The following is an 11144-nucleotide window of genomic DNA, read 5'->3' on the forward strand; positions in this document are numbered from 1 at the left end:
TGATTCTGGATATGAAATTTGACATTTCGGCAGTAGTGGCCGGAGGCCCCGGGGATGTTCCGATGGGGGGACATTTGCCGAACCATAAGAGTAGGGGCAATATGGGTATCAAACTTTATGATTTTTGATACTGGATATGAAATTTGACATTTCGGCAGTAGTGGCCGGAGGCCCCGGGGATGTTCCGATGGGGGGACATTTGCCGAACCATAAGAGTAGGGGCAATATGGGTATCAAACTTTCTGGTTTTTGATTCTGGATATGAAATTTGACATTTCGGCAGTAGTGGCCAAAATCCGGAGTGGCCGGAGGCTAAAGTTGAACCATGAGAGTTGGGGCAATATGGGTATCAAACTTTCTGGTTTTTGATACTGGATATGAAATTTGACATTTCGGCAGTAGTGGCCACAATCCGGAGTGGCCGGAGGCCCCGGGGATGTTCCGATGGGGGGACATTTGCCGAACCATAAGAGTAGGGGCAATATGGGTATCAAACTTTATGGTTTTTGATACTGGATATGAAATTTGACATTTCGGAAGTAGTGGCCACAATCCGGAGTGGCCGTAGGCTCCGGGGATGTTCCGATGGGGGGACATTTGCCGAACCATAAGAGTTGGGGCAATATGGGTATCAAACTTTATGACTTTTGATACTGGATATGAAATTTGACATTTCAGCAGCAGTGGCCACAATCCGAAGTGGCAGGAGGCCCCGGGGATGTTCCGATGGGAGGACATTTGCCGAACCATAAGAGTTGGGGCAATATGGGTATCAAACTTTATGGTAATTATGAATCTAGTGAATCTTGGAAATATTTGGACCAGACAATGTTATCGAAAATTTCAACAACCATCTTGCAAAGTTCTTTGTCATACTGGTCATGTGTAACATAACCACCTGCACCTTTTTTTAACATATGAAGGGAAATCATCGTGAACTGGAACTGCCGGACGTTAGCCCGGGTATAGTGGAAACGTTGAGATGATTGCTGTCCTCTGCTCTCATCTCGCAAAAAGCCATACAGAGAACCACGTCCCATTCCCTATCGGCGACCAGAGGAAAGCAGAAGTCGGAAGTGAGAAGGAAAACGCGAGAATTTACAGTTAAGACTAACGTTTATTGTTGTAAAAAACACGACTGATCGAGTTGATCGGCTAAACTGGTTGTGAGGACGATCGACGAGTCGTCAAAGAAGGAGAGCTCGTCGTCGTCATCATCGTGGTTGCCAGAAGGGCCTAGGATGTGCGCAGACATGATGTGGACAGCGCAGATTTCCACACTCCTCCTCGATGGACAACAGCAACGCCTACGCCAGCAGCCCGAGCGTTCCGCAGAACTGCCCAAGCTTCAACGGTCCCAGGGGCTTGGTGAAGATCGGCTACCATCCGTCCGTCGGACGGTACTCCAACGCAATCTGCTTCGTGACGCACAGTTCCTGCACGAATTTCTGTCTGGTGTCGATCAAGGGCAGGAAACTCCAAGTATAATTAGTTAATTTAAGTATACTTACGTTATTTTAATATACTTGTTAGTATACTAACGAAATTCGAATCACGAGACCACCTTAACTTTACGCTTCTTGGCTTTGACAGTTCGTTTCGTTCGTTTGCTTGCCTGTGTTTATGTTTACGTTGAGCACGAGGCTGAGCATTAAAATTTTCAAGAGGTGACAGTTTTTAGGTTTAATCACAGTTTTAAAGCTGAAAATTGAACAAAAACGACAGGGTTCACATGATAGAACCACAATTCGATCACCCAGCTGTAGCCAGACAGTATATCCCTAGGCATATCCAATTTTTTAAATAACGAAAAGGGCAATTCCTTGGTCTGGGACAATTTTACCTATAGGTACTAAATCGCCGCAGCTTTTTGCCTCGCGAGTTCTGTGTCAAGAGCCCAGTTAATTGAGAATTGATTATAGAATGTTTCCCAAACCCTTGAAGAAATTTGGCACCACCTGCCGTTTCAGCCGTTTCTTCTATTTGGCAGAAACTTCATCGGACTCTTCCGAATTCGATCAAAAACTTGATCCCAAACCTTCCAGCTCAGCTTGTTCCAGCTCCAAATAACGGTCGCGTAAAGATCCTTCATCTTCTTTACAAATACTATATCCCAAAAGTAAGGTCCCCCACTTCAGTAACCTACGACGGATTCCTCCTCATAATGTAGGTACTCTAAGCTCTCCTCTCGGCAGCACCGAACTGGCCTGCCGGTCCTTTGAGTGATCAATCGCTTCCTGCATAATCCCGTGCAACTGGCGAAGTCTTCTCCACCAAATCATTTGCGCAACGGGTCCGCACAGTCCCCGTATCCGCGCATAATCAGCGATAATATCATTGAAAATATCAAAATGTAATCGCCAGAAGCCCCCTCCAAGCCAACGAAAGTCACCACTCCGGGAGATCTTTGGAACCGGATGTGTTTGGCGCTGCCCTAAAGAATAAGAGGGGATTTTCGATTAATTTATTCCAGAACGATTCTCAAACCCTTGGGGAACTGTTTCTCAAACTTGCCGGTTCCGTCGATTTGTTGGTTAGGTTTGGCGGGTTTCGCAGAAACCAAAATAGTTGTTGTGACATTTCTAGACGTCACACCGACGTTTTATCAAGATGATGAACATAACCTCTTCAAAAGGCTTACTCGAAACGACCGAGTCGTTTTCAGGTGGTACGCTTTCAACTTATCGTACACTTCCTTCGCGTGGGTGCTGCCCTTCACGATCGGGAACTGGTTGTCCTCAATTAACAGCAGGATCGCCTTCCGGTCCTGTGCGACCCACTCCGGCTTCCGGGCGTCCCCGACCGGGATGGCGTCCGTCACGACGGACCACATGTCTTCGCGGGAAAGCAGCGCTTCGATCCGGATGTTCCAGGTTTGCCAGTTCCGGCCATTCAGCTTCTGGATGGCGAACTTTTCCGCCATTTTGTTCACTTCCGGTACGGAACACAATAGCACAGACAACAATAGTCTCTAAAAAACTTCTTCCACTGCGGGAACAAAGAAAACCACGCGGTTTTTTTTTTAAAACCTTCTATTCCGACTCTGCTGGGCCCATAACCTATCGGCGACCAGAGGAATGCAGAAGTCGGAAGTGAGAAGGAAAACGCGAGAATTTACAGTTAAGACTAACGTTTATTGTTATAAAAAACACGACTGATCGAGTTGATCGCTAAACTGGTTGTGAGGACGATCGACGAGTCGTCAAAGAAGGAGAGCTCGTCGTCGTCATCATCGTGGTTGCCAGAAGGGCCTAGGATGTGGGCAGACATGATGTGGACAGCGCAGATTTCCACATCCCCATACCCAATCCCTTCCCCAAATCCCATTCCCCAATCTACAGTGTCAATCGACCCGTGCCAAGGGATGTATGTCTGCAGGGGAGCAAGAAGTATCCAGGTCTGAACGGAGCCTACGTGCACTATGGGCCATCCCCATACAAACAGGCAGCGAAAATATTTTTTTTTGATTTTTAAATGTTTTCTCAAACCAATTTGGGTAATGGTATGGTATTGAAATGGTATACGTAGATTTTTATGACTTTTCATGTTTTTCTATAGTTGACTGTTTATAATAAATAGTCTTTTCATACATTTGCAAGTACACAGAATCGCGTATATCTTGTATTGCAAGTGCAAGATCATCCCCAGAGTGGTATAGATAAAATGTTGTCGACTTAGAATAAAAATGCATCTAAATCCAGAAAATTGTAAACGATTTTGTTCAAAAAATTTCAGCGATTTCGAAAACAACAAACGTTTTCGAACTATTTTACGGATTCGCTTACAAGAATTCTATTCGTGTGTACAAACAATGTTCCATTTAAGTTTTAGATATTATTTTCAATTATTTCTGTGTTTTTTTTTTTTATATTTGATATATAAATTGGCACAATGTATGGGCTGCCCCCCAGCCAAATTTTAGGGGGCAAAAAGTACCGTGCCCCCCAGAGTCGGCGCCCCTGATCCCCACTTTAAGGACACAACCCCTCCCCCTCTTTCTTCTATCCAACATAGAACATAAATGTGGATCAGTTTCATGGATTGATCGCAGAAATTCATCATGCTAAGTCAATATTTTGCTGAATACTTTTTTCGGTGTCAAACTGAGATTCTCCATTCTCCAGTTTCGCTTGAGAAACTTCGGTACGAATACCTTATTTTGACTAAGGTACTCAATTTTAAATGTAGGCAACAGAAAATTCTAATAAAGTCATTTCAAACTTCTAGAAACCAGGTACTAATTTTTGAAGCGACGATGCCCACGAAGTAGGTAGCAAAGCAAGTGAAATAAACGGGCGCATATGTAGATTGCAGCAAATTTTGATAAAACGTAAATATTCAAAATGGCATATCTCCGAAAACGCAAAATATTACAGGCTGGAAATTTCAGCAATGTTAGATTATGATCCAATCGTTCAAGTAAAAATGAAATAGATACAATTCTTTGAAGCAACATAAATTACGTTTGATTCTTCCTGACCGTTGGTTTAAAATTAATTCTGGAGTTTTTTTAAAAGGTCCAATAAACCAAATTTTCAGTTTTTCCTTTTTTGGGTGTTTTTCAATACCCTGACTCAAGCCAGCTTCAAAATCACCCAAAACCAAAACTGGAAATTTGGTTTATTGGACCATTAAAAAAAAAAACTTCAGAATTGCGCTATTAATATACTCACTCAATTTCCATCGACATTTTTTTAAACTAGTTTTAATTGTTCACCAAAAAGGTGATATGCAAACATAAGGTGCTCGATGGAATTAAATGCTGTTTCAAGGTTCAGGTCCGAGATTAAATGTAAATCTTTCTAAAGAAAAAAATAAACTGAAAAAAGTTTTTTTTTAAAATTATGACCGATGCGCATACGACCTTTTCAAACGCTACGCGCCGAAAACTTGGTTCGATTTTGACTTCACTCGCCTTGTATGTGGATGACAGTTGTGACGTAGCCGTGATTGTTTTCTCTGAAACCTATTGTTCTCCTCTACCTTTGGGTGGTCCTACGAGAGGGAGTAATATGCACCCTAAGGGAAAACTGTGATTTCTCAACTATAACAGCATTTCTATGGAACAATTTTGTTCGATGTTCCAAAACAATTAATATTCTTCGTCATCCATATGAAAAAAGTCTTTAACAACCTCAAAATTGATCGAAAATATCAAATTTCCAAAAACATTTTTGATTCATTTCAAATAACAATGCGGGGCAATATGCACCCCAACTTTGGGGCAAAATTCACTACAACAACGGGGCAAAATGCACCACAACAATGGGGCAAAATGCACCGGGTTAAAGCAGTTTTCACTAGACACCACTTCGATGATGACACCGCATTTTGCCCCGATTAGGCTTTTTGCAGAAAATTTAATTAAAAAAAAAACATTTCAATGTTTTTGGACCAAATTTTGGACTCATCTAATGAATAATGAAGATTATGGAAAAAAAAACTATATAAATCAACACTCACTATATCAATAAATGCTTTTAACATTGTCCAAAAATCATATTGAAAGTTCAATGGAAATTAGATGAAATCACAATTTTAAAGTTTTGCAAATAACTTAAGCTGTTTTTACACTACGATGCTACCCCCCCCCCCCCATTTCTTAAACACGATCTTCAGTTACCACCATCAGGAGTGACATTGGGTCATACTAAAATGCAGAAATTTGTATGGCCCAATCTCAATCCAATGTCATCCCTGATGATGATACTTGAAATTATTCTCTTATCTTCTCCAATCACGTTTAACACTTACTCTTTAAAATCATTATTGTAGTCAAAGTTTCTAAAGGTACTAATTTTAGAAAGTTCACTGCTTATCGGGTTGCTTGTTGTTGATGTGAATAAGATTAGCTGCAGTTTTGCATCCTGATTGATGTGAAATATGAATGAAAACATGGGTTTTCACTGCACTGTGGTGGCTTGAAGAGCTTAACAAGAGTATAAATTGAGTGCGATAAGTAACAAACAAATATCGAGCATAAAATTACAGACACCGAAGGTAATTTCATCGTGGCAATCAAGTTCCGGCACTTGTTGTTTACTTTTTGAGATCTCTCGATTTTTCTACACGCTTACCAAATAAAACCAAAAAAGTGGTAATTATCAACTCGGATAACACTATTTTTTTGGTAAAGTGGGTCGAACTGGCATTTGCATTGTCAATTTGATTTGGTTATCCGCGGTGGATTTTCTTGAAATAATTCTAACTGTCAAAAATCCTCCAAGGCATCTTCCGCCCAGTTAACTCAATCCGAATTCTGAAATGGAATTTAATTAGAATCGTATACAAATTCCGTTTCATACGCAACAACCGGTTCCGTGTTCGAACCGGTTGTTGCGTTTGAAACGGATTTTTTATACGATTCTAATTAGATTCCGTTGCAGAATTCGGGCGATGGATACTTTTCTACCACAGTTTTTTTGTGTGATCAATGTGGTAGATGCTTTGGTGGATTTTTGACAGTTCGTATTATTTCGAGGAAATCCACCGCGGTTAAACAAAATTAAATTGGCGTTCAAGAGCCAAACGACATGCGACACGTAGTGTTGAGTAGCAGAACAGAGCGAAGAATGTCGATTGAAATTTCCGCCCTTTGAGGTTATGTATGCGAATTCTGTTTTGTTAAATTCCAGCGTTCAAAACAACTTTTGAGCATGAGCATGGTTGACTGCCAATGAGCTGCTACTCCGTTATTGACAGATCAGCTGAAGTTAAACAATGAATCAAAATGATCAGTGGGAGCCAACCATCCGTTGACTGTTTAACCTCTGAAGATCCCTACTTTATTAGTCAATACCGGCGCCCTCCCAAGAAGCCTGCAGTTCAACGAAAGGGAGGAATGTTAGTCCGATAGTTGAAGTTGCAGACTCATCAAGCACACAGTTTTTCGCTATATACTTGTTGATATCGCTTGAGACAGTTGAATCCACAGCATCTCCTTCAAGCATCACGTGATTATTATTTTTTGGGTTAGTAGGACAAGGTATTGGCTTTTCGATGCCTCCCGAGCTACGATACTATGGGGAGGACTTTCATAACAGACCTGTTGGCGAGCCTTCCGAGCAACGATGCTATGGGAAGGTCTTTCTGGTTAACACACAAAATCACTCACTCACAATTATTTCACTTCACTATTAATTAATCCAAATGTCAGTGTCTTTCGATCATTATATATATATTTTTCACCATAAAAATAAAACCTTATTCGAAAAAATTATATACCATTTACCCGACGCCGTGCCTTCCGATCAACGATGATATAGGAAGGGCTTTGAAAATCACAAAACAATTAATTAAGATCACAAAAAAAAATCACAAAAAACACCAATTACTCAACGAAAATAACGCTCAAGACACAAATAATTCAGTAAGGCATGCTATTATTTGATTACCACAATCACTCACCCCAAACGAATAGCGACACAAAAGCACACCAAAAAAAATTAACCTGCATAATCACGACTTCGCGTCCCCACTTCCAGCGCACCAATGATGCTATTATTCGATTACCACAATCACTCACCCCATACGAACAGCGACACAAAAGCACACAAAAAAATTAACCTGCATAATCACGACTTCGCGTCCCCACTTCCAGCGCACCAATGATGCTATTATTCGATTACCACAATCACTCACCCCATACGAATAGCGACACAAAAGCACACAAAAAAATTAACCTGCATAATCACGACTTCGCGTCCCCACTTCCAGCGCACCAATGATGCTATTATTCGATTACCACAATCACTCACCCCATACGAATAGCGACACAAATGCACACCAAAAAAATTAACCTGCATAATCACGACTTCGCGTCCCCACTTCCAGCGCACCAATGATGCTATTATTCGATTACCACAATCACTCACCCCATACGAATAGCGACACAAAAGCACAACAAAAAAAAAAAAAATAACTTGCATAATCACGGCTTCGCGTCCCCACTTCCAGCGCACCAATCCAGCGTTCAAAACAACTTTTGAGCAAAAATTCGAGCTGATCCTGTGTAAACTTTTGATGCTCTATCCCAGTCAGATCAACCCGAATTCTGAAACGGAATCTAATTAGAATCGTACACAAATTCCAATATTTTTTTTAATTTTTTTTTTCAAGATCTTTTTAATGCGTTTATAGAGAGCAAAAAGTTTACACTCGTACTACTTGATTTTTTTTCTAAAATGTTGTTTGTTTGCGCACATACTAGCGTCAGATTCCCGGTGCCTTGCAAAATCGGATATATCAACGTAAATTAGAACTCGCGGGTTGTACAGAAAACATTTATTCGTTATTCGTCAGGTTTTATTCGCGGTAAGTAAATGGACGGACTAAATAGTGGACTGTACACACTAATCTTAGTAAAACTGCGTCTGTTATATTCTGAACTGATCAGTAGTACGGTTCCTGCTGGCCAAAGCTACTTAATTTGAACTCTGAACTCCAGGCAGTCACTGGATGTTCTGTTTTGTTGTTGTATGTGTTATGCTGTCTGTTTTTGTGTTGCTGTACTAGAGCATAATCTGCACTGGCTCACAAAATCTATTCTGACCTGATTTGGGCGCGTTCTTTCACTGTTCTTCTTATTTTCTTCGACCGTGTTCGGTAAACTGCTACCGCTACTGTTGACGACGATCGCGTCATCCTCCGTCCGTTGTCGCTGCTGTGCGTGACGACTGCGACTGGTTCGCCATCGTCTAGTACTGCGACTGCTGCTGCGTCCGGATGCATCTGATGATGCACTGCTGCTTCTGCGACCGTTGATTGCTGCCGAGTGTTCCAGCGCTCTGCACCTGTTCGGAAAGACGAGTAAATGCCCAGAAAAACAGTCAAACTGAATGGTACTTAACTCTGGGCAGAGTCGGGATGGCAGTTCCGACCCGTCCGATCGAAACAGCGCCATCATTGCATTGCCTTGTGCTGGAACCTCGCTTCAGCTTCTGGCGTGCTGAATTGCTGGAGATCACCTTCTGAAATCGGCAGCTGGTCTCGCTGATGGCAGCTGGCACGGAGTTCCTGTACCTTATCGGCGCTCTTGCGCTCGGCGATGGCAGCTTCGATGCAGGACGCTTCCTGCTTTTCCAAGAGCTCCATGTTTTGAACCAGTTTTTTTCGAGGTACGTCTCAATCAACTCTCCGGCATCCAGGAAGCCGCCTCTGATTGGCTGTTGCCATCTTGCGCCCTCGTTGGCCGGAACTGCTGCTGCTGCTGTGTTTGGCCGGGGAAGCTGCATCTAAAAGGAGGAGGGAATAAAATGGGTAATGTTGATTATTGCACCAAGTCCACTCGTTTCGAATTAGGTGAAGGAAATATCCAACTCACCTAGGGACGAGGAGGATACGCCATTTTCCATCACGTCGCGAAAACTTTGAAAATTAGCTCCCAACGACTTTTGCGAAAATTCCAAGATCAAACATGGTTGACGTTTCTTAGAAGGCCCCTCACAAATACACTCAAAAAACCGCTTCGGCGAATCGCGGTGAACTGTCACCGAGGTTCCGTCTTACACCAGCAGGTGTGCCAAAATGGTCAAACGGAATTGAAACGGAGTCCAACCGGAGATTCCGTTTAGAAAATTTCGAAACAATTTTCGAATCGGAATTCGAAGCGGAATGAATCCGACAAGCGGAGAACGGTTTGATTGGGTATGAATACTGTTGTTAATTTGATTTTGGTTAACCGCGGTGGATTTTCTCGAAATAATTCGAACTGTCAAAAATCCACCACCCCCTCGGAAAATAATCTAGTAAAATTAAATTGAGTGTCTGGCGCAGGCGGACGTTTGTCGTGCAGTTCAGTCACACTTGGCACATTCTTTTAGCCAGGTTTTGCGTGACGCCCGACTAATCTGGCGGGATAACTCACAGCTGTCTGGCACAGCCCCCCGTTTCTGTCTGGGTGATTGATGCACACAAAATGGGGGCTGTCCATACACAAGTGCTATGAATATGTGCGAAAATCTGTACATTGTGATGGCATGTTCTGATCACAAATCTTTGGCAAAGTGTATGATAAGGTTTTCCTAAAAAGATTTTTTTTTCTAATTATTGGCCATGCTATGATTCTAAAAAATCGTCAAAACACACAGAAAATATTAAAAAAAAATTAAATGAGAAAAATCGCTTGCATTCGATAATATTTTTTTGTCAATTTAAATAAAGTGTACCGTTTTTTAGATTTTTGTTAATTTTTTTCTTCAAATTTTTCTCTCAAATTTGGAAGAGAAAGAAAAAAAAACTACCATCTCTTAGAACAATTCAAAAGGTTGGTAAAAGATTCTAAAGTTTCATTATTTAACATTATTTATTCGACCTGTCTTTTAGTTTTGCCAAAAAATAAACTTAGGAAAAAATGTTTTTATTGTAAATGTTACCCAATAAGGTACCTAATTTTTTTTATTGATGTTATCTTGGCAAATATGGATTTAATTTTCAATGTTACAAAAAAATGAAGTGATTTTTTTCGAATTTTTCTATTTTAACTTCAAAATTTTTTTAAGTTATTAAACAAATCACTCTTTCGTGTTGTTTAAAATGTTAAAATGTTAAATATCCCGAAAAGCAGTGATGAATTTTGTTTTTAGAGATGAAAAATATTTGATTTTTTTTAAATTGAAAGCAGTTACAACCTGAAAACTTCTCTTTTTGATAAAGAGATTTTTAGTAAAATTTACAATATTTCCATTTTTTTCAGAAGGAAAAAATGTATCAAAGAAAAATACATGAGCATTGTGTGGCCTCCCGCATAATCAAAACCCGCATAAAGTTTTACTATAAACAAACAGTAGATTTTATGGTTATCACACGATAAATTCTATGGTTATTTTTACCATGATTCTACAGTAGCTTTTATATAAAACCGATCGTAGCAATCTGGCTGCGGCGCTCGACCAGTGCTGCCAAATCATCTCGATCCGTCAAGCAGCCAACATCCTCCCCCGGGCTGGGGAGAAGTCCCAGCAGAAATCGCTCCGTGGTCTGCAGTCTGCTCGTTGTCCTCAATCGGGAGGACGGATAGCTTGGTGATCGGACGCCGGACGACTGTTTCACCAACCTTCACGTCCGCGGTGCGTACAAATCCATCTGGCCCCAGGTAGGTTTGCTGGATAATTCCCATCTTCCACTGTAGTGGCGGCGCGTCCTTT

At 41.2% G+C, this 11144-nt stretch overlaps 1 protein-coding gene across 1 annotated transcript; it reads right to left on the bottom strand.

Annotated features, from left to right (window-relative positions):
- Positions 1-8328: 8328 nt before the first annotated feature.
- LOC119770468 lies at positions 8329-9449 on the bottom strand. Its single transcript, XM_038265417.1, has 2 exons — positions 9323-9449; positions 8329-9233 (listed from the first exon to the last, which is right to left on the bottom strand). Exon 2 carries the CDS (start codon positions 9231-9233, stop codon positions 8829-8831), a length of 405 nt encoding a protein of 134 aa, XP_038121345.1. The 5' UTR covers positions 9323-9449; the 3' UTR covers positions 8329-8828.
- Between the last annotated feature and the right edge of the window lie 1695 nt (positions 9450-11144).

This window comes from Culex quinquefasciatus, chromosome 3 (genome assembly GCF_015732765.1).
Source record: "Culex quinquefasciatus strain JHB chromosome 3, VPISU_Cqui_1.0_pri_paternal, whole genome shotgun sequence".
NCBI lineage: Eukaryota > Metazoa > Arthropoda > Insecta > Diptera > Culicidae > Culex > Culex quinquefasciatus.